Raw genomic sequence first — 23,822 nt, forward strand, 5'->3', positions numbered from 1 at the left:
TGAGGCAGGAGAATGGCGTGAAGCTGGGAGGCGGAGCTTGCAGTGAGCCGAGATGGCGCCGCTGCCCTCCAGCCTCCAGCCTGGGCAACAGAGGGAGAGTCCGTCTCAAAAAAAAAAAAAAAAAAAAAAAAAAAAAAAAAGACAACACTACCTAAAGCAATTTACAGATCAATCCAATCCCTATCAAAATACAAATGGCATTCTCTACGGCAAGGATCCCCAACCCCCGGGCTAGGGAACAGTACCCATCTGTAGCCTGTTAGGAACCAGGATGCACAGCAGGAGGTGAGCGGTGGCCAAGTGAGAATAACCGCCTGAGCTCACTTCCTATCAGATCAGTGGTGGTGCCAGATTCTTACAGAGGCTGGAACCCTGTTGTGAACTGCCCATGCAAGGGTTCTAGGGCGCTGAGCACCTTACAAGAATCTGATGCCTGATGATCTGAGGTGGAACAGTTTCATCCCCAAACCATCCTCCATCCCTACATTCAGCTCTCTTTTTCTAATGTAAATGTCATGTACGATAGTTTGTTGTTTTGTTTTGTTTTTGTTTTTGTTTGAGACGGAGTCTAGCTCTGTTGCCCAGCCTGGAGTGCAGTGACGCTCTCTCGGCTCACTGCAAGCTCCGCCTCCCGGCTTCGCGCCATTCTCCTGCCTCAGCCTCCAGAGGAGATAGGACTACAGGTGCCCGCCACCACGCCCGGCTAATTTTGTTTTTGTATTTTTAGTGGAAACGGGGTTTCACCGTGTTAGCCAGGATGGTCTTGATCTTCTTGACCTCGTGATCTGCCCGCCTCGGCCTCCCAAAGTGCTGGGATTGCAGGCGTGAATCACCGCGCCCGGCCACGATAGTGACATCAGAACTGTTTTGTAAAGCGAAGTGGGATAGATGTGGCACACACCAGCCACGGTTTCCACCGTCCCCAGAGCGTGGAGAGGCAGCGCCACTGCTCTCAAGGTTAATGACAACTCAGTAAAGCACTGCTCTTATTTTTTGCAGTCTTCAATTTGAGAAAGGCGAGAAATAATGTTTTCAATAAATATGGTTCATACCATTAAAAAAAAAAAAAATCCCCCCAAGTCCATGGAAAAATTGTCTTCCACAAAAGCGGTCCCAGGTGCCAAAAAGGTTAGGGATTGCTGCTCCAAAGAAATAGAAATAGAAAAAAAATCCTAAAATCTATATGGAACCACAAGAGACCCCAAAGAGCCAAAGCAATCCTGAGCAAAAAGCACAAAGCTGAAGGCATGATGCTACCCAACCTAAAAATCTACTACAAAACTATAGTAACCCAATCAGTATGGTACTGACATAAAAATATACACATAGACCAATGGAACAGAATAGAAAACTCACATATAAATACATGCATTTACAACCAACTCATTCTAGTCAGTACCGAAAGTACAAAGGTGCCAAGAACATACAATGAGGAAAGGACAATCTCTTCAATAAATGATTCTTGAAGAACTGGATAGCCCTAAACTGAAGAATGAAACTCAACTCTCTCTCTCACCATATACAAAAATCACATCAAAATGGATTAAAGACTTAAATTAAGACCTCAAACTATGAAGCTACCAGAAGAAAACACTGGGGAAATGTTCCAAGACATTGATCTGGGCAAAAATTTTTTTGTATACGACTTCAAAAGTACAGGCAACAAAAGCAAAAATAGACTAATAGGATTATATCAAACTAAAAAGCTCTGCACAGCAAAGGAAACAATCAACAAAGTGAAGAGACAACCCACAGAATGGAAGAAAATATTTGCAAACTATCCATCTGATAAGGGATTAATAACCAGAATAAATAAAACAAGGAGCTCAAACAACTCAATAGCAAAAAAACCCCACAAATAATCCTATCTTAAAATGGGCAAAGCCATATGTGGTGGTGCTTGCCTGTAGTCCCAGCTACTCAGGAGGCTGAAGCAGGAGGTGTTTTTTTTTGGGGGGGGGGGCGGGGGGGGAATGGAATCTCACTCTATCACCCAGGTTGGAGTGCAGTGGTACAATCTCAGCTCACTGCAACCTCCACCTCTGGGATCCAAGTGATTCTCCTGCCTCAGCCTCCCAAGTAGCTGGGATTACAGTGCTCACCATCATGCCCGGCTAATTTTTTGTATTTTTAGTAGAGATAGGGTTTCACTATGTTGGCCAGGCTGGCCTTGAACTCCTGACCTCAGATGGTCCACCTACTCAGCCTCCCAAAGTGCTGGGATTACAGGCCTCAGTCACTAAGCCCAGCCCCAGGAAGACTGTTTGAGTCCAGTTTGATTCCAGCATGCACAACATAATGAGAACTCATGTCTTAAAAAAAAAAGGAGGCGGGGCAAAAGATCAAAATAGACATTTCTCAAGACATACAAATGGCCAACAGCTATAAGAAAAAATGCTCAACATCACTAATCATCAGAGAAACGCAAATCAAAACCACAACAAGGTATCACCTCATCCCACTTAAAATTTCCTATCAAGAAGACAGGAATTCACAGATGCTGGCAAGGATGCAGAGAAAGAGGAACTCTTATACACAGTTGGTGGGAATGTAAATTAGCACAGCCACTATGGAAAATTGTATGGAGTTTCCTCCAAAAACTAAAAATAGAACTACAATATGATCCAGCAAATTCCACTATTGGGTATGTGTCCAAAAGAAAGGAAATCAATATTATCAAAGAGATATATGCACTCTTATGTTTATTGCAGCACTACTCACAATAGCTAAAATATGGAATCAACCTAAGTGCCCATCAGTGGAAGAATGGGTAAAGAAAATGTGGTATATATACACAATGGAATATTATTCAGCCATAAAAGGAATGAAATTCTGTCATTCTCAGCAACATGGATGAAACTGGAGGTCATTGTGTTAACTGAACTAAGCCAAGCACAGAAAAGACAAATATTACATGTTCTCACTCACATATGGGAGCTAAAAAAGTGGATCTCATGGAGATGGAGGTAGATTGGTGGTTACCAGAGGCCAGGAAAGGTAGTGGGGATGTGAGGATGAAGAGTTTGATTAGTGGACACAACTACAGAAGAAATAAGACCTATGATAGATCAGAAGAGTGATTATAGCTAATGTTAATCTATTGTACATTTCAAAATAGGTAGAAGAGAATAATTCAAATAATGTTCCTAGCATAAAGACAAAATAAATATTAAGGTGATGGATATCCCAATAACTCTGATTTAATATTTATACATTATATACATGTATTAAATTATCACATGTACTCTGAAAATACATACATTTATTACATATCAATATAAAAACCTCATCCATGAAATTCTGTATTATCTTTGCAACTTTCCTGTAAATCTCAATCTATTCTAAAAAAGTTTATGAAAACTCATCTATGGGAATTTAAGGTGGCTAAAGATAGCTGAACACAGTGTAACAGGAAATAAAAACTTTTAAAAAATAGATCAATATGGCCGGGCGCAGTGGCTCATGCCTGTAATCCCAGCACTTTGGGAGGCCGAGGTGGGTAGATCATTTGAGGTCAGGAGTTCGAGACCAGCCTGGCCAACGTGGTGAAACCCCATCTCTACTGAAAATACAAAAATTAGCCTGGCATGGTGGTAGGCACCTGTAATCTCAGCTACCCGGGAGGCTGAGGCAGGAGAATCGCTTGAACCTGGGAGACAGAGGTTGCCGTGAGCTGATATTGCACCAGTGCACTCCAGCCCGGGCAACAGAGCGAGACTTCGTCTAAAAAAACAAAAAAAGATCAATACATGCATGGAAAAGGAAAAGGGTTGGAAGGGGTAAGACTGATTCTATGTTGAGATGGTAGAGTTACAGTTTAATTCCTCTTTTTTTATTTTCTATAATGGGAGAAAATAATATACATATTACAACTTCTAAAAAGATGTTTAAATAGGGCCTTATGTTAGGCATGGTGGCTCATGCCTACAATCCCAGCACTCTGGCAGGCTGTGGTAAGAGAATCACTTGAGGCCAGTTCAAGACCAGCCTGGACAACATAGTGAGACTCCATCTGTATAAAAAATAATTAGCAAGGAATGGTGGAGCATGCTGGTAGTCCTAGCTATTCAGGAGGCTGAGGTGGGAGGATCAATTGAGCCCAAGAGGTCAAGACTGTAGTGAGCTATTATCACACCACCACACTCCAGCCCGGGTGACAATAGAGACCCTGTCTATAAACAAACGAAAAAACATAAGGGACTTGTATGTGTAATGAAAGTCTAGTTTTTTCAAACAGGCCATGATACGTCACTATAGGGTTCTAAGCAGGAGTAATAGGGCCAGTTTATATTTTTAAGACTGCTCTGGCAGCAGTGTGGAGGGTGGTATGGAGGGACAGTTAAGATGAGAAGAGCCCACAGCAACAGTCCAGAAGAACAGAGGATAAATGATGACCATCTGGAACGGAGGGGAAATGACAGAAACAGAAGTAAGAAACTCTTTGGGATATGTAATTGGGGACCTCAGACACCTTCTCAGCTGCTAATGTTGTGTTCTGGGTAAGGCTGCCTATCTTTCAACCTAGACTGGTCAGTCAGTATGTCCCATTGTCTGATGTCTTTAGTGTGAAAAGAAGTCGATTAGGTCCCTAAGATCCCCCCCGATCCACACACACAGTAGGAAGGCATTTTATAAAATCCTTTATTTTATAAGTGGCAATCCTCAACTCCCCACCCAACACATAAACACACATACCCATCTAGTCTTTGTTTTCATCACATTTCCAAAACTGGCCACATGTCAATCTGACTCACACAGAAAATAAACAAGAGGGGCCCATCACATATGCCAAGTTATCAATACTCCTTTCACCATTTCTGCTCAATCTAGAAGACTCAGCTTGGAATTATTTTAACATTTTATGTTATTTGCAATATTATGGAAAAGTAAGTTACCAACATTCACAAGGTGATAAGCTGCAAAGAACAAGTTTGTTTTCCTTTTTAAATTTAGAATCTTGTTTACAACACATTAGCATCATTAACAGAAAAAAACAGCCATTTACATAGTAACTCAAAAACCAGCCACTTAAGAAAATAATGTAGTAATCAACCACTACCAGAGAAAATAGGTCCTCTCATTTTATTTTAGTGGTAAGCCCAGCTGTTTTCTGAACTTTGTGAGAGTCTCTGTCCTGAATATGGTAAAGCATTCAAGTAAAAGGTAGGGAGTTTAAGTGTGAGATTCTGAGGGATTCTGCCTCAAAGAAGGTTCAGGAATAGCCACAGTCCTCCAGTTTACTCTAACGTTGAGATGTTCCTGGGATGACCAGCATAGTTTCCTTTTGAGGAGTTTTCACAATTCATCAGCCTCAGGATTCAGGTTTTATAAGACATTCTTCCACATTAAAAAAAAGACTCTGTCCCATAAAAATAAGTTTCTCATCGCTTCTCCAGCTTCTTGTACTTGGCTTCTGTGAGGGATGAGGGAGAGTTACATCTTTTAAAACTGGCTCTTACAAAGACAGTTTTTAGTTAGCATTTCCAGTCAAGTTAAAAAAAATACGTATTATATTGCTAAAAATCTATTAGCTTCTATCTCATCATCTGTCCAAATATACAGATCATTGATCTGTAAAACTTGGAATAAGAATTCAAGCACAGACACTCAGAATTGAGAGCCTAACACAGGTTCACGAAGTCCTAACCCTGTCAATAGCACCTGCTTAGACAGCTCCATCAGGATGGGGCAGATCTGTCACTTGACCTATCGGGAGCCTTACTTAAAAACTGCCTCTCTCAGCACTGTCCCAGGTGCCCTCTGGAACCAGACTGGAACCCTCAGGAAGTATAAATGTACGTTTCCTCTTTTATGTTCTTATCCTTACACCTTACTCCAGGAAAGCAATTTTGAAAGATACAGAGATTTAAAAGGCCATCAAATAAGCCTCTTACTGTGACATCCCATTTTTCTATTAAAACCATGAAAGCACCTGGTTTCACAATTTTAACAGAAAAAGGGACTCTGTCACAAATGGTTACTGTGAACCAAGATACCTTCTACATGGTAAGGTTACCCCTGCCTTGTACACAGTAAGGTTCACAGTAATCATTGGCTAAATGTAACGGTAGAAAATAAAACTGATTGTTAATCACCACCCATATCAAATCCCAGCCTACTACAAACTACTCTCTTGAAGTAGTCAGCCCTTGTTAAATGATGAAAATAAAATAATCTATAAATGTTATCTAGGACAAAAACAAACTCAGGCCAGATGTGATGGCTCAGGCCTGTGATTCCAGCTACTTGAGAGGCTGAGGTGGGAGGACTGCTTGAGGCCATGAGTTTGAGACCAGCCCGGGCAACACAGCAAGGCCTTGTTTCAAGAACAAATTTTTTAAAGTAGCTGGATGCGAAGGTGCACACCTGTAGTCCCAGCTACTCAGGAGGCTGAGGCAGGAGGATCACTAGAGCCCAGGAGTTCAAGGCTACAGTGAGCTATGATCACGCCACTGCACCCTAGCCTGGGTGACACAGCAAGGCCTCATCTCTTATAAAAACAAAACAAAACAAGACAACAAAAAAAAAACAAAAAAACACTAAATTATTTACTTTTAACCATGTATGTAAGAGCCAGAGCCAGTTAGTAAGCCACAAGCACTAAAAGTACCAGTTTCTTCCTCAAAGGAAAAGTGATCTTTCAAGAAAATCCTCAACTGACTATTTGTTTAAGACATATTTATCTACATTATTAAAGGTGCTTCTGCCTTCTCAACTATAAATAAGAACTTGAGCTTTGTAAGCAAACAGACCTGCTTAGAAATATGGCTCTTACATGTACTGGCTTTGTGTCCTTAAGCAACTACTCATCCCCTTAAACCAGTTTCCTTGCCTACAAAATAGGGATAAAAATCATATACTTAAGCCGGACGTGGTGGCTCATGCCTGTAATCCCAGCACTTTGGGAGGCTGAGGCAGGTGTATCACGAGGTCAGGAGTTCAAGACCAGCCTGGCCAACATGGTGAAACCCCGTCTCTACTAAAAATACAAAAAACAAAACAAAACAAAAATCATGTACTCACCTCACAGATTATTGGGAAGATAAAACACACAATACAGGCCAGGTCGAGGTAGGCAGATCACCTGAGCTTGGGAGATCGAGACCAGCCTGACAACATGGAGAAACCCCGTCTCTACTAAAAATACAAAATTAGCCGGGCATGGTGGCGCGCCTGTAATCCCAGCTACTCGGCGGGGCTGAGGCAGGAGAATCGCTTGAACCCAGGAGGTGGAGGTTGCGGTAAGCCGAGATCGCACCATTGCATTCCAGCTTCGGTAACAAGAATGAAACCCGTCTCAAAAAAAACAAAACAAAAAATAAACATAATACAGGTAAAGCACTAAGAACAGTGCCTGATATATCATTAAGTAATCAGGAAATGTTGTTTTTATTAATATAATAATAAATTACTAAGGTTTTGTGAAGATTAATAGATCACTGTAGGCACACCATAAATGTTAACTATTACGTTTACTAAGGACATGCTGGCAAGAGGCACTCTTTATTATATCAAAACAAAAATAAAAACAGTTACCCAGTTTTTTTGAATATGCATCCAACTTGTAAGCTGCCTGCTCAAGAGCTGCTACCTGCTCTTCAATGACATTGATCTGATCCAGATAAGGCTGTAGTCCAGCATCTTTAAAAACAAAGAAAAAACTCATGTTTATATGGTTTTATCAACAAGAATATAGGAAAAGAGTGGAAAAGTAATAATGCTAGTGTCTCTCCAGCTATGCTAAGACAGATTAGGTGGAATGACATGATTCTGACCACTAGCAAGGCAGGTGCTTTAGAAGACAGTAGCTAGTTGATCAGCCTCAACTGTGGCCCAGACTTAGTGTCTCTCATCTACTAATTTTCCATTCTTTTCAATTTCTTGCTCCTCGAGCAATCTTTCCATTACTGATTCTGTTTCTTGGGTACTCCCATACCAAGAAAGAGTACCCTAGAGACAAGGGAACACAAAAATAATAAATCAATGGAAAAAATATATTCGATTACTCTAAATTAGTGTTTTCCATTATAGAGTTTTTGGTTTTCTGCTTATAGAGTAATCCTTTATGGATTTGTAAATCAGTTCATTAGAATCTGGCCACCCCTCCTTCGCCCCCTCCCTTCCAGGAATAAACTGATAAAATCAAGATTTAGAAGCAAAAATAACCATACCAACAAAACATGCTAATCCTCAGAATGGAAGAGATTCATCTTAAATTTGGAATTCATTTTAGAAAACAAGCTCCCACGAGACAAGGATGTCATGTTCCCTCCTCTTCTCCATGGCCCCAAGCACAAAAGAACATTAAATACAAACATGTTTAATTAAAAATATTATTACTTACATTTCTGGTTTAAGTCCTTTAAATTCCTACTAATGTTTATAGCAATATCTTTCATTTCAAGATACTTCAAGCTGGTGAGTTTATTCATATTTTCCAGGAGCTTATAGTCTTCACTGGTGGCTTGAAAATTAAACAGATGTAATGCCTTTAAGATTTGTCTTAGATCATTAGAATGTGGGAGTATAGGCTAAGTGGTAGTTCAAGGCAGGACCAAGGAAGTGTCGATGGAGTGGGCCACTTTTGATCTATGATATTTATAACTCAGCCTATGTACTCTGAAAGTCTCAGTAGAAATTCAGGCAACAATCAGAAAATTATTTAAACCAAACAAGATCCAGAAGGTTCAGGATCATGGTTACAAAGGGAAATAATAAACTCATGTCCTAAGAAAAGGGAGGTAAAATAGTCTTGGTACTTCTACAGCATGAAAACATTTAACATACATACATATAATATACATACTATCAGGCCAGGCGCGGTGGCTCATGCCTGTAATCCCAGCACTTTGGGAGGCCAAGGTGGGTGACCACGAGGTCAGGAGTTCAAGGCCAACCTGGCCAAGATAGTGAAACCCCATCTCTACTAAAAATACAAAAAATTAGCCAGGCGTGGTGGCAGGCACCTGTAATCTCAGCTACTCAGAAGGCTGGGGCAGAGAATTGCTTGAATCCAGGAGGCGACGGTTGCAGTGAGCCAAGATCGCACCACTGCACTCCAGCCTGGGTGAGAGAGTGAGACTCCATCTCAAAAAAAAAAAAAAAAAAATGTATATATATATATATATATATATATATATATATATATATATATATGTATATACACACACACACACACACACACACACACAATCAGCTAGGACCTCACTACTTCTTAGTTAACTCATTTATTACCATGTATAATTCTATATTGCATTTTATGCAGTGACATTTCCAAACCATCTGTCTACTTCTCATATCCTCAGTTCTTTCCCTATCCCCATTCAAAGCAAATGGCCTCTACTCTAACTTTCCCAAAGGCCAAGTCTATTAACATAAGCTGCATCAACCTCTCTGCCTTACTTCTTTTGTTTTTTGTTTTTCTCTCTGCCTTACTTCTAAACTTCTCTGGATCTTAATATCTTCCCAAGAGGCAGAAGTGTTCCTATTCTTGCCAAGACAACCCCCTCCTCTTGTGGCCTTGATCCCAAACACTTCTACTTCTTCAGGGCCTCTCTTCAATCATCTCCTTTCACTTGCACTTCCAAATTCTCCCTCTCTCCTGGCACCTTCCTCTCTATATAGCAATATATTCAGATTTCCTCCAGCTCAAAAGCACTCTCTCTATTCTGCTACACCTATATCATTTGCTCAGTAAAGCAAAGGAGCTTCACTGCTAAACAATTTGAAAAAGTAGCTGACACTCACTACATCCTCTTCCTTAACATTTACTTGCATATACCCTTGCAGTCTGGTCTTTGGCCCTACCATCCAGAGATTACATGTTCCAAGGTCATCAGTGCCCTGCTAACCACCAAATCTATGGCATTTGCTCAGTTCTTATCCTCTTAAACCTCTCATTGTCTTGGACATTACTGATCTCTTTCTCTTTGAGAAATGCTCATTTCTTTTGGCTGCTATAGCATTGTACTATACCGATTTTCTAATCTCTAACTGCTCTTCTTAGATTTCTATGCCAGATCCTTTCTTATCAGACCCCCTTAACTATCAGCGCTCAACTTTTTCTCAGCTGTAACACGTAACTGATGTTTATGTGGGTAGCACATACCTATGGGTATTCCCAGGATTATGCTAGAAACTAGCATAGTTTAAGAGGAAATATCAATTTACTCTTAAATTCAATAAAGCATGTGTGCAAGTAATAACAATCATAGGAAAAGAACAATTTGCTTAAAATTGATTATATAATAAATCATTTGGAAACCTAGGTACGTTAAGTGTTATTAAAAACAAATTAAGCGCACCATATACACATTCCCTGACATTTTAGCCTAGGCTCTCTTACCTACTTCTAAGCTCTTCCTTGGCAATCTCATCCTGCACAGCCTCCAATCGGACCACTATGAAAGTGACTCTGAAATCTGTTTCTTGTGCTCTGATCAGTCTCTGAGCTCTGGAATCCAATGTATAAGTCACCTGAGTTCCCTAGTTACATCAACAAGCAGTCAACCCAAAACTGAAAATATTTTCACACTAAACATGGTTCCTCTTTCCAGCTATTTTGGCTGATGGCACCACCCAGGCTTAAAACCTCAGATACATTTTGGTCTGCTTCCATCCCTCAGTATCTACTTAATCAAGTCCTATACAGTCCACTTCTGTAATGTTCTTGCACCCATGCTCTCCTTTCCATTCCTTTTACCACCACTCTGCCTCAGATCGTCATTACTTTTCTTTTATTATTATTAGATTACTTGGAGCATGTAACCTCTGGATGGTAGGGGACAAGACAAGACTACAAGGATGGAGTCGTGCTATGTTGCCCAGGCTGGTCTTGAACTACTGGCCTCAAGCAATCCTCCTGCCTCCCAAAGTGCTAGGATTACAGGCATAAGCCACAGTGCCTGGTCCTCTATTGCTTTTCATCTGAATTATTGCTCATCTCTCTCTGTTCTCTCTCCCCCATATCTATACTCTCATATTTATACTGCTATCAAATTAGTCTCTCTAAAACAAAGATCACAACTAGGCATTGCACCTCACACCTGTAATCCCAGCACTTTGGGAGGCCAAGGTCGGCGGATCACTTGAGGTGAGGAGTTCGAGTCCAGCCTGGCCAACATGGAGAAACCCCATCTCTACTAAAAGTACTAAAAAATTAGCCAGGCGTGGTAGCATGTGCCTATAATCCCAGCTACTCGGGAGGCTGGGACAGGAAAATTGCTTGAACCGGGGAGACAGAGGTTGCAGTGAGCCAGGATTGTGCCACTGCATTCCAGCCTGGGCAACAAGAGTGAAAACTCCATCTAAATAAAATAAAATAAAACAGGGGTGATGTATTCAAACACCTAGAAGCCACCAAGATAATGTAAATGAGTAAAGTAAGCCAAGTGTTTGCACATTAAATGCATAAGAAAATTATTCACTTCCACGAAGAAATATGCTTCCCCTTACTTCTTGGAATATGTGGTCCTCTTTGCCCATCATTTGCTTTACCAGTTTTGACAGAGGCATTGGTATAGAAAACCATTTCTGTACTGCTACTAATAAAAATAACAGTGATCAATGGCAGTTGACACTAGCTCTCAGTAAAGGGGAGAAAACAGGAAGTGGTAAGGACAAATTAGATAGCACTAGTCCTTTTAAAAGAGGCAGCTGCTCAGCTCTAGTCAATTATAGTTGAAAGAATGCAGGGGGTAGTAGGGCCAAATCTTTGGAATTGTTAAAGGGAAGCCAAAGGTCTACATTTTGTTACCTGGTTTCTCTTGCTCAAAATAACAAACAAATAAATAATCAGGCTGATAACTTAGAGAGTCATAGCTGGGCACAGTGGCTCACACCTGTAATCCCAGCATCTTGGGAAGCTGAGGCGTTAGGATCACTTGAGGCCATTAGTTCAAGACGAGCTTGGGCAAAGGAGCAGACCTCGTCTCTATTATTTATTTATTTAGGACACAGTCTCCCTCCATTGCCCAGGCTGGAGCGCAATGGCACGATCACAGCTCACTATAACCTCCACCTCTCCGGTTCAAGTGATTCTCCCGCGTCAGCCTCCCGAGTAGCTGGGATTATAGGCATGCACCACCACACCTGGCTAATTTTTACATTTTTATAGAGGCAGGGTTTCACCATGTTGACTAGGCTGGTCTGGAACTCCTGACCTCAGGTGATCCACCCACCTCCGCCTCATGAAGTGCTGGATTACAGGCGTGAGCCACCGTGCCTGGTCATATTTTAAAAATAATAATAATAATAAAAGAAAAGTAATGAAGATCTCAGGCAGAGTGGTGGTAAAAGGAATGGAAAGGAGAGCATGGGAGCAAGAACATTACAGAAGTGGAATTTATAGGACTTGTTCAAGTAGATATTGAGAGATGGAAGCAGACTAAGACTGGATACCAGGCTTAAAACCAAAATAGATGGAAAGAGGATCACTTGAGCTCAGGAGTTCAAGACCAGCCCAGGCAATATAGTGAGACCCTGTCTCTTAAAAACAGAAAAAGAAAAAAAATTTACAGATTCACAACCCCTACTATTCTGTATCAAGCCTTTTCTCATAGATTCTCATTCACAAATTTAGCTTACAGTAATTTCCTGGGGGAAGTGAAACAATTTAATAAATGTTTTTGAGATGCTGTACTGGCCCAGACTTCACTTTCTTTCTCTTTTTTCTTTTTTTTTTTTTTTTTTTTGAGATGGAGTCTCACTCTGTCACACAGGCTGGAATGCAAGTGGCATGATCTCAGTTCACTGCAACCTGCAACCTCCACCTCCTGGGTTCAAGCGATTCTCCTGCCTCAGCCTCCCCAGTAGCTGGGATTACAGGCGCCTGCCAACACGGCCAGCTAATTTTTGTACTTTTAGTGGAGACACGATTTCGCCATTTTGCCCAGGCTGGTCTCGAACTCCTGACCTCAAGTGATCCACCAGCGGCTTCCCAAATGCTGGGATTAAAGGTGTGAGCCACCGCGCCCGGTCCATACTTCACTTTCTGATCCTCCTCCACACATAGGTCATGTGTCCACTGGGAAACGATCAAACACTAGTCATGTCCCAAAGGGTGGGTTATCAAATCCTCAGACCAACTTAATAGGTCCCTAAATCTACAGGTCATTCCCTGTTCCTCATTTCCCTTTATCCCAGTAAACACATCTTCTGCTTTAGCCAAACACACTGCTTGCACATACCACGTCATTCACTAGTTGTATCATCTCCCCCTTTTCCACCAACAATTCCCTTCACAACCCTGCTCAAAATACACTTTCCCCAAGGAAGCACTTCTTGATTAATGTTGCTGGATATTAATTTTTTGTTATTGTTTTCTCATTAGTCTATGTTACAGAGGCCTGCAGAGTTGTATTCTCTTTCTCTCCCATTCATGACGTCCCCAAACTTCCAAGAGGCCTGTCTCAGGGCATGCAGGGTAGGAACGGAGCTGTAGACTGATGCTGTTAACCATCTCCCAGGCCTCTCGGGCCAAACCGCACTCGAATCAACCCAGACCCAGTCTCACCCGTCAGTTCCCCAGTCAGGTAAGTGGCCATTTTGGAGAACATGTCCCGGCAGAGCTCAGTGATGTCAGCTTCAGCAGGCTCCTTTGCTTCCTCAGCTGTCTCCACGGCGGCATCGTCTGGGCCAAGGGAGAATGACTAAGTGTCCCGCCTACACCCGGTGCTAATCCAGCCAAAACTGCCTGTTCCGACATCCCTCCACTTGCCTTCATTCCATCAAGTCGGCTCCATTCTCCATCTGCCATAATTTCAAGTCCTTCACGGCGTCCCTGCCCATCTGACACACCAACTCGCCTCCCTCGCACAGCCCCTCGCCGATACCCGGCACCCCTGCTAAACCATCCGTCACCCTGACAGGACAAACACTCGCGCGCAGAGACAAGTGCACTCCTCCCACCAGCCCGTTCCTGCCAGGTGAGCCAACCACACACTAAACCTCGCCCTCCCGAGATGAAGCCCCAGGCCCCCCACCGGGCGCTTCCTCCTCATCCATTCCGGGTACCTCTAGCGGACTCATCACGCCGGGTAGCCAGTACGCCCTCGGCTGCAGCCGCCATGGCTGACCCTGCACTGTTTCCGGGCCCGGGTGCTGCGCATGCGCACTGGGTGTGCCCCGCCCACCCGGCCGGCCCTGCAGTCCTGTGCCTCGCAGTCCAGTCGAGCCTCAGGTCTATGACACAGCAAAGGGTGATTCCGGAGCCGAAACTGAAGCTACGCCAGGCTGTTATGAATCGATCCACTGCCAACAGTCGCGACGTCGGGAATGAGGGCTAGCTCATCCCTACAGTCACACCCTGGAGGGATCACTCGTCTTGTACCACTCATGACCCGTCTGGGAATAGTCAACCCTGTTTGTGGCCTGCTGAACAAAACCACTAAAGACAGGTTGCCCCCTCCCATGACACTCCGCACTGGAGTTAGTCATCAAAAGATGGCTCAGGGAATCCAAAGTTTTACAGGTTGTCTCGTCCACGCTTTGGGGAAACGTTCAGGCATTAATCCCTGGTTCTAAATACTCTCCCTCCCAATGTCCTGGGTTAACACCAACTCACTGGCCCCTATTTCTTAAACTGCAGACAGGCATCTACTTCTCTTCAGTTGATACAGCCTTTCTTGAAGAAAGCTTGGACTGTAACATTTTTAGAGCTGAGGATACACTCTGGTTATCTTAATTGCATTTAAACTGTTTCACAAGCCTCCTAGGTGTACAGAGTACTTAATGGGATGGGAGAACAGGAGTGAAAGAGGTAGATGAGAAGAAGTGACTGGGGAGCAATCGAAGGTGCAAAATGAGGAGGAATAAAGGCCACAGAAGAAGGGAGAGGAGATATTCAGCAGGCCTCAGGCAGGCTCCTGGACACCCAAAATCTTGGTGTAGGAGTTTCTTATCTTATCCCTGGTTATCCTCCATCTGCACCCTCTCACCCCACCCCAATGCCAGTACACCATATACATACACACACACACCAGCTACCCCTTATCCCCAGCCCTCCTGCCCTGACTGTCTCCACTCTGAGGACTGAGTCTCACTTGTCACCTGTCCTCACTTTTCCCATGGTGCAACCATAGTAGCCACTATTTCAAGCCATTCCTGTGAACCAGCAGTTCTTTTTTTTGAAACAGAGTCTCGCTCTGTCACCCAGGCTGGAGTAAAGTAGCGCAATCTCAGCTTGGCTCACTGCAACCTCCACCTCCCGTTCAAACAATTCTCATGCCTCAGCCTCCCAAGTAGCTGGGATTAGAGGCACGCGCCACCACACCCAGCTAATTTGTTTGTGTTTTTAGTAAAGACAGGGTTTCAGCATTTTGCCCAGGCTTGTCTGGAACTTCTGGCCTCAAGTGATCCACCCATCTCAGCCTCCCAAAGTGTGGAGATTACAAGCATGAGCCACCGTGCTGGGCCTAGAAGTTCTTATTTCAGGACTCCTGTGGTAGCCCAGCTCCTTCACATCACTGCACCTACTCTATACCTCCTAGAGAGCATGAACTATTCCAGCCCAGGCACATGGACGGCCCACAATTTCAGCCTTTTTTCCCTCTATAATACCAGAAGCAAATGCAAACTCGTTTTCCTAAGGAGTTTTATTGATAGCCACCATGGAAACCCACATGGTCTTATGGAAGAATAATGTCAGAACCCATCACATATTAATTCAAAGATCTCTGAATCCTGAGGTCATTTCCTTGCCTGATTCCTCTCAGGCTCCATTTTTATCTCCTGGTTGAAGCCCACTCAGTTTCCAGGTTCAGTGGACCAGGAGGCAGCCTCTTGCAGAAGATCCTTCATAGACTTTGCTCCAGGAGTGCCTCACACTTAATTCCTCTGCAACATTGGAATCTCACCACTTGAGCATCTCCTGTCCTCTAAGGCTTCCTCTCTCTTTTATAGGGAACCTCTATAGGGGAAAACGAGAAACCCATGGGTGCTAGCAACAGATCTCGGGATGCACAAAGGATAAGAATACGATTCACTGGGAAGTAGGAAGACATGTAGATACTGCCTACTCTCTTGGTTTCTACCTTTTTCACAAACCATGGCTATCCAGGTGCTTAGGAAGAGCCATTACCCTCCCTCCCTTTATCCTGTTTGCTAATTTTTTTTTTTTTTTTAAATTAACACACAGAGCTAAGTACACAGGGAGTAAAAGGCCCAGTGGAAGATGTTATTTCACAGAGCTATGTGGCAACACACAGAAACACTGAGTCACAAGCCTAAGCATGATGCCCACCACACACACAAACATTGGCTCAAAAGGCCAGATTTTGGGTAGGGCTCAGCAGCAGCCATGACAGGACCTGTTGTCCTAGAAGTGCAGGGGATGTGGTGAGGGGGCCTGTGGGGAGGCAGAAGGAGGAGAGCCTGCTGTCTGATGCTTTAGGCCCCCTTCCTCACCACTCTCCTGCCCACCCTGGACTCCCCAGGGGTCTGGGGTCACAGCTGGGGCTGGCTGCAGGTGCTTCCAAATAGCTTGTTCCTCCTGTTGGAAGAAGAAAGGGACAAATCATTTGAATAAATAGTTTGTGTACCACTTTTCTTTTCTCTGTATCTGATTCCAGAGAACTCAGACTGCTATAGACTATTTGCATCCCTCCCAAATTCATCTGTTGAAATTGTAACCCCCAATGTGATAGTATTAGGAGGTGGGGCCTTTGGGAGGGGATTAGATAGTGAATATGTAGCACATATGAATGGGCTCATGCCTGTAATCCCAGCATTTTGGGAGGCCGAGGTGGGTGGATCACCTGAGGTCAGAAGTTCAAGACCAGCCTGACCAACATGGAGAAACCCCATCTCTCTAAAAATACAAAATTAGCTGGGTGTGGTGGCGCATGCCTGTAATCCCAGCAACTTGGGAGGCTGAGGCAGGAGAATCACTTGAACCCAGGAGGCGGAGGTTGCAGTGAGCCAAGATCGTGCCATTGCACTCCAGCCTGGCCAACAAGAGCAAAACTCCGTCTCAAAAAATGATAATAAATAAAATAAAATAATAAAAGAGACTTCCCTTACTCCTTCTACCATGAAAGGGCACAGCAAGAAGACAGCTGTCTATGAATCAGGAAGTGGGCCCTCAACAAATACTGAATCTACTGGCATCTTGATCTTAGACTTCCCAGCCTCCCAAACTGTGAGGAACAAACCTGTGTTGCTTATAAGCCACCCGATCTATGATAATGTATTATATCAGCCCAAACAGACTGACACAGACCATCTCAGAGTGGCCAAGGCAGCCCTTAGGCCAGGGCAAGCAACTTCCAGGCCTTATCTCCATGACCCATCTCTGCTGATACACTGACCACTGTAAACATGTTTCCCCAGGAGCCTGAAAACATAGGTCTTTCAAAAATACTCTTGCCCCACCCACTGAGTGGAAAAGATGGCAGAGTTCAGCTGTGAAGAACTAGGAGGACCAGGTGAAGGGCCACTCACCACGCCTGGGGAGGGAACCAGCCACCCCTTCGTCTCCAGCATTTTCAACTTTGAGCCGACAGCATCAACCTGGGACACTACTCCTTCCAGCACAGTTTCCAGCTGCAGAACTCTCCTTGTGAGCCTGTGCGGGATTTGAGAGAGACTAATGGAGCAGAAATCTGTGTCTAGGGACTGAATGTCTAAAGAGGCAGGGTTCACAGAAGGGCTTGTGTCCAGATTGGAACAGGAAGGGAAGACCCAGCCTTGTAGGCAGAATTAAAGGGGAGCAGAGGTTCTCCCTGGGGTAGGACAGAGAATTGGAAAGTTGTGGGAAAAAGTACAAGATAGGGTATCATAATAGAAGTGTTGCCAGCCCTGAGCCAGTCCTTCTTGGCTGCACATACATGTAGAATTCTTCTCCTGAAACCCAGCCTCCTGCTTTGGCAGCCTCTGGACCAGACTCGCCTTGTGGGGTGCTCACAACGGATCGGCCTAGTTTCTCAATCTCAGTGTCGAGGGCCACCTGCTCAGGAAGTCAGAGGTTAGAGGGGAGGAGATAACTCTGGGAAGCCATCAGCTCCTGTTCCATCACCCCCTCTACCAGGATCTCAGGATCAAGCCTCAGGTTCTAGTTCTTGCTATTCCCCTTCCCTCCCAGACTCTGGAGACAATAGGGTCAGGGTGGTGCTGGACCAACCTCTGGAGGAGTCACCTCTCAAAGAAAACACAAGATCCTAGAAGCTTTTATGGATGAGGTGTTTACTAGAGGCCAACTCATTTTAGCAGAGGAGGGACACTACCAGTGTTCTTGGCACTTTCTAGACTGCTGTCACCCTGCCTTTGACTTTTTTTGGTCTACATTGGATTGGGATGGAGCAGGCAGAGTAGGGACAGCCAAGAATCCGAGTTTGAAAATTCCCAGAAGAAGGTAAGTCCTCTGAGGGAATTATCAGTGATTCTTGGGCAATTGGTCATTTTTCTCTGAGCCTGTATTTTAGAGCATGGTTCTCAACCTTGGCTATGTACTGTAATCACCTAGAGAGTTTTTAAAAGTACTGATGTCTGGGCCCCACACCCAGAGATTCTGGTTTAATTGGTCTAGAGTGTGTGTCCTGAGTATGAAGATTTTTAAAGGCCCCCCCAGGGTATTCTTATGTGCAGCAGTTTGGGAACTACTATTCTAGAGAGATCTTTACTGTCTATGGGAGAGTTTTCAGGTTGGGTTTGTGTTCTAGGTGTGTTGGGGGAAGGGGAGGGTGAGCTATTTCCTTACACTGTCTCTCCACCCATCAACCCAGCTCACCCTCTCTCCCTCCAGGTCCTGTCGCATTTGTTCCTGTTCCTTCTCATCCAGAATACGATTCCCATCTCTGTCAAACTTGGTGAAGGTGGCTGTGAGCTCAGTGATTTCATGCTCTGCGTGTCCCATTCTGAGAAAAGGATGATGAAATGATTTCTGCCCAGCTGTGGCTGTGACCTCTCAGTTATGGAATTCCACTCTTTTGCTTGACTCTGGCAAGAGTTTTGCTTTCTGGAAAAGAAGGTTCTCCAAAGTCTAGCAATCTTACCCCCAAGAAAACACTTGGTTCTATTTCTTCTTCCTCTCCTGACTCCTGCTCACTAGATTCAGGGCCTCATGAGCTTCTACAGGGATTATTGCAAAATCTGTTTGTCTCTAAATAGCCTGCTATCCCCCAGCTTCCCCTTTACTCCCTACCTGTGAAATCCATCGTCCATAATACAACTAAAATAATTAACCTTTCTAATATGCAGGTCTAAAAATGTCCCTTTTTGAAATCCCTTCTGCTACCCTATTCTTTTGGCAGAGTGGTAGTGTGGCCTTTCTCAGTGTGGCCCTTGCCTGTTTCTCTCGTCTCATCTCCTGCTATGACCACCCCCTGTCCCCGCCCCTTGATTTAATACCTTAGCAATGCTCAACTACTTATTCCTCCTGTGTATATTGCTTGGTTTCAGACCTCTATGCTTTCGTATGTGTTTTCATCTCTTCTTGGAACAGCCTTCCTCTGCTTGTCCATCCTCCAATACCCTATTTAGACATTACCTCTTCCAGGAAGCCTTCCCTTAAGCTCAGAGATAGAATTGATCACCCTCTACTCCTAGTCACTTCTGTTGAACAAAGACTTTGTCCTATTTAATTATGTTGTCTCCTAATCCCAGCACTTTGGGAGGCTGAGGTGGGTGGATCACTTGAGGCCAGAAGTTTGAGACCAGCCTGGCCAACATGGCAAAATCCCATCTCTACTAAAAATACAAAAATTAGCCAGGCGTCCTGGCACATGATTGTAGTCCCAGCTACTCAGGAGGCTGAGGCATGAGAATCACTTAACCCCAGGGAAGCTGAGGTTGCAGTGAGCCAAGATTGTGCAACTGCACTCCAGCCTGGGCAACAGAGCAAGACTCTGTCTCCAAAAAAACAAAAAAATTAGGTTGTCTATTAGTGCCTGATCTGCAGCTGGTGCTCACAATGTATTTGTTCAATGTGTATTAATATGTTTGACTGGGAATCAGGGAGTGAATGGCTAAAGGAATAGATGAGTGTTCGTGGGGAAGCATAGAACAAAAATCAGAGTTTTGTGGGAGTGGGGTGTGTATTCAATGATTAGGGAATTATTACATGGGTTCCTAAGAGTTGTTCAACAAGATCCAGGATGTTATAGAACATGGTCAGAGATCTTTAAACCAAGGGCACAGTTCTGAAGGTCAGGAGCAGAGACCTACGGGCAAATATCTGAAGCCTGCAAGTCAAGATCAGAGGCCCCTAAACCAAAACCAAAGGCTTATAGGCAAATGAAGTATGGTTGAGGGTTGAGGACTCAAGAGATTGGTATTAGAGAAGGCTGGGTCTCTGGTTGCTCACTCCCTTAAGGTGTTGGTGAAATCCTCAAACTGGATCTCCTGCTCCCCACCCTGCAGGACCTTCTGCACATCCGATACCCTCTCCTTCCTCAGACGCAGTCTTAGCAGGGTCTTGTTGTAGCCCTGAAAGGGAAAGGAAGTAGGCACATGTTCTCACAGGCTGCTCACTCATCCCTGGCCCCCAGCCCCACTCATAGTATGCCAGGCTTCCAAGGATAAATTAAATGCACACAAGGGCACAGGCACCTCAGTCAGTCAGGAACAGACCAGGACACAGAGCCTTAGACTGCGGCACTGATGGAAATGTGTAGCTCAAGGAGACTGAGCAGTCACCTGTTTCAGGAGGTCAGAAAGTTGCAGCTCATCCTTCTGTCCAGCCAGCTCCTCCTTGACCTCTGAATATGTGTCATTGATGATGGCCAGGAACATGTTCTGGAAAATAAAGTGGGGACCTGGGTCCTCACCTCCAGACCCACTGGAAGGATTGAGCCCACTGATCCCATTAATCCAAGACTCGTGTTCCAAAGGGGTCAGCGCTCTCAATCCCAGCTCGGCAGCCCACCAATCCCTGCCTCTCAGGGTCCCCAGAGCCCAGCCTTTCAGCACAGTTCTGTTAGAGATGGATCATGCTTCTTGACCAACCTGGTGTCCTCACTCTCAGTTGCTGCAGTAGCCTTTCTGACCACAGAGATACCCTAACATATGCCACAGACCTCCTTCGTATAAGGGCCCATCAATCATTGGAACTAGAAGCTTTTCAGGGTGAGAGTACAATTATGATCTCTTTACCATCTACCCCCCAATCCATATCTGTATCCCCATCCATTGATCAAATAAAGAAAAATACCAGCCTTGTTAGTAAGAATAAAATCCAAGAGCTGGGCACAGTGGCCTTCACCTGTAATCCAGCACTTTGGGAGGCTAAGGCAGGCAGATTGCTTGAGTCCAGGAGTTAGAGACCAGCCTGGGCAACATAGCAAAACCCTGTCTCTACAAAAAATACAAAAATTAGCTGGGTGTGGTGGCTCCCGACCATGCCAGTGGTCCTATCTACTCAGGAAGCTAAGGTGGGAGGATAGTTTGAGCTCGGGAGGTGGAGGTTGCAGTGAGCTAAGATTGCACTACTGCACTCCAGCCTGGGTGACAGCGTGAGACCCTGTCTAAAATAAATAAGTAAATTAAAATCCAGATTGTTCCTGGTTGGCAGGGAGAGAGAACTACCAAGCAGTGGCAGTAGAAATCAGCATGAGGTCCCCAGAGGAAGGGGGGTCTTGGAGGACAGTCATAGAAGCTTCCACGTGCAGCTACTACTCTTCATGAGGTACTTTTCTCCCCTTTTCATCCTTGGAGAATGAGGTTTTGATTTTACTGAGGGAGTCTGCAGGTTCCCTTATACTCTGCAAACCTGCAAACTGACCATGCTGGCTATACTACATTAACCATCTCTCAGAAGATCCAGACATCTGCCCCCCCGCCCCCACTCACTCTCCATCCTTGATTTAAGAAACTTATCAATCTTGAGTGAGGGACATACTGGGAGAAAAACTCCACCCTGCAGGCTCTCTATGTCCCCACCCCTCAGAGAGACCCTCACCAGGAGCACGAAGAAGACGAAGAAGACATAGGTGACAAAGTAGGCAGGGCCCAGGATGCGGTTGGCATTGTCGATAGCATTGTAGTCAAAGTCCCCGAGGATTATCCGGAACTGAGTGAAACTGAGAGACCAGGTCTGGGATTTACCCAGAGCCTAATAAATACCCCCATCCCACTTTCCTAGCCACAGACAGACCCCTCACCACACGTCCACCCCAATCTGATAGACACAGTGCAGGGTGCTTAGATTATTTGAGCACACACACACCAGGGCTTCCGGAGACGCTCGCAGAGATGCTTTAAACGCAGACATGCCCACACGCACATACCCATCTTCCCCAAGGATACATACACCCATGGAGCTGGAGGGTGAGGGGCCAGGGAGGAGTGAAGGAGTGAAGGGGGTAGGACACACACATGCACTTGATGAAAGTGCTAAAGTTTTCCACTTGGGTCCCGAAAAGCAGGTAGCCGAGTTGGGCATAGGCGAAGAAAACAATGAAGAACATGACGGCGAAGCCCAGGATGTCCTTGGCACAGCGGGCCAGCGTGGAGGAGAGCTGGGTCATGGTTTTGTTGAAGCTGATGTACTTGAATATCTGGAAGGACCATGTTGAACCAAGGCATGAAGAAGGAAAAAGGAAAAGTGTTGAAAAGACCACGCCAAGGGCCTATGGAGGCCACAGGAGTTGCCAAGCCAGACAAAGAAAATGAGACACATATTGAAGAAGGGAGAATGACACAAAAATTAGCCAGACGTGGTGGCACACACCTGTAATTCCAGCTACTTGGGAGGCTAAGGCAGAGAATCACTTGAACCTGAGAGGTGGAAGTTGCAGTGAGCTGAGATTGCACCACTGCACTCCAGAGAGACTCTGTCTTAAAAAAAAAAAAAAAAAAAAAAAAAAAAAAAGCCCGGTATGGTGGCTCACTCCTGCAATCCCAGCACTTTGGGAGGCTGAGGCAGGTGGATCGCTCAAGGTCAGGAGTTCAAGATCAGCCTGGCCAACGTGGTGAAACCTCGTCTCTACTAAAAATACAAAAAGTTAGCCAGGTATGGTGGCGCATGCCTGTAATCCCAGCTTCTCAGGAAGCTGAAGCAGGAGAATTGCTTGAACCTGGGAGGCAGAGGTTGCGGTGAGCTGAGATCGTGCCATTGTACTCCAGCCAGACAGCAGAGTGAGACTTCGTCTCAAAAAAAAAAAAAAAATCGGGAGCTGTGGCTCATGCATGTAATCCCAGAACTTTGGGAGGCTGAGGTTGGCAGATCACCTGAGGTCAGGAGTTCGAGACCAGCCTGGCCAATGAGGTGAAACCTCGTCTCTACAAAAAATACACAAATTAGCCAGGCGTGGTGGTAGGCGCCTGTAGTCCCAGATACTCAGAAGGCTGAGGCAGGAGAATCACTTGAACTCAGGAGGCGGAGGTTGCAGTGAGCCGAGATTGTGCCACTTCACTCCAGCCTGGGCAACAGAGCGAGACTCCATCTCAAAAAGAAAAAAAGAAGAAGAAGAAGAAGGGAAAAAGAAAGGAGAATGAGCACTCCTTGAAGCAAAGCTGGGTGTGGGAGTGTCAGGTACCTTGATCCAGGCGAAGAAGAGGTTGACAGCATTCATGTTGTTGTACTGCGTCTGCCAGAAGGCGAGGAACTCAAAGTCTGCATATGTGTTTGGCTGCTGCAGGAGCTTCCCCATGAGCCGATTCACCTCGAGGGTTCGGAATATGTGGAAGCCCACAGCCACAATGGAGAGCTGTCACACAGGGGTCATGGGGGTGTCAGAGAAGGCAAGGGGATCTCAAGGGAAGTTCCAAGATGAGGCCCCAAGGAACAGCCAGGGTAGGTAAGACAGGTGAGAAAAAAGCCTTCCTTGCTGACTTGTTCACTATCTCAGGTTCAAATAGAACTGGGTAGGATGACTGGGGAGCATCTT

General features: G+C 44.8%; 2 protein-coding genes across 6 annotated transcripts in view; both read right to left on the bottom strand.

Moving 5' to 3' along the window:
• Nucleotides 1–4,623: 4,623 nt before the first annotated feature.
• BLOC1S2 (biogenesis of lysosomal organelles complex 1 subunit 2) lies at nt 4,624–14,083 on the bottom strand. 5 transcript variants are annotated; one of them, XM_065521278.1, is made up of 6 exons: nt 14,014–14,083; nt 13,514–13,630; nt 8,345–8,464; nt 7,537–7,641; nt 7,024–7,296; nt 4,624–5,413 (listed from the first exon to the last, which is right to left on the bottom strand). In XM_065521278.1, exons 1-5 carry the CDS (start codon nt 14,066–14,068, stop codon nt 7,025–7,027), a joined length of 669 nt encoding a protein of 222 aa, XP_065377350.1. In that variant the 5' UTR covers nt 14,069–14,083; the 3' UTR covers nt 4,624–5,413; nt 7,024. The 5 variants fall into 5 exon arrangements, with proteins under 5 accessions (XP_065377350.1, XP_045217302.1, XP_065377351.1 ...); XM_045361367.2 differs by lacking the exon at nt 7,024–7,296; XM_065521279.1 differs by lacking the exon at nt 7,024–7,296 and having other exon boundaries at nt 13,718–14,083.
• Nucleotides 14,084–15,689: 1,606 nt separating this feature from the next.
• The window catches only part of PKD2L1 (polycystin 2 like 1, transient receptor potential cation channel), a 44,976-nt gene continuing 36,843 nt past the window's right edge, over nt 15,690–23,822 (bottom strand). The window contains 11 exon segments of the mRNA XM_065521282.2: nt 15,690–15,890; nt 15,893–15,907; nt 16,405–16,489; nt 17,440–17,563; nt 17,826–17,944; nt 18,725–18,851; nt 20,300–20,421; nt 20,632–20,730; nt 21,893–22,013; nt 22,309–22,490; nt 23,472–23,642. Of these exon segments, the coding sequence (XP_065377354.1) occupies nt 15,826–15,890; nt 15,893–15,907; nt 16,405–16,489; nt 17,440–17,563; nt 17,826–17,944; nt 18,725–18,851; nt 20,300–20,421; nt 20,632–20,730; nt 21,893–22,013; nt 22,309–22,490; nt 23,472–23,642 (1,230 nt within the window). The 3' untranslated portion in view covers nt 15,690–15,825.

This window comes from Macaca fascicularis, chromosome 9, assembly GCF_037993035.2.
Source record: "Macaca fascicularis isolate 582-1 chromosome 9, T2T-MFA8v1.1".
NCBI lineage: Eukaryota > Metazoa > Chordata > Mammalia > Primates > Cercopithecidae > Macaca > Macaca fascicularis.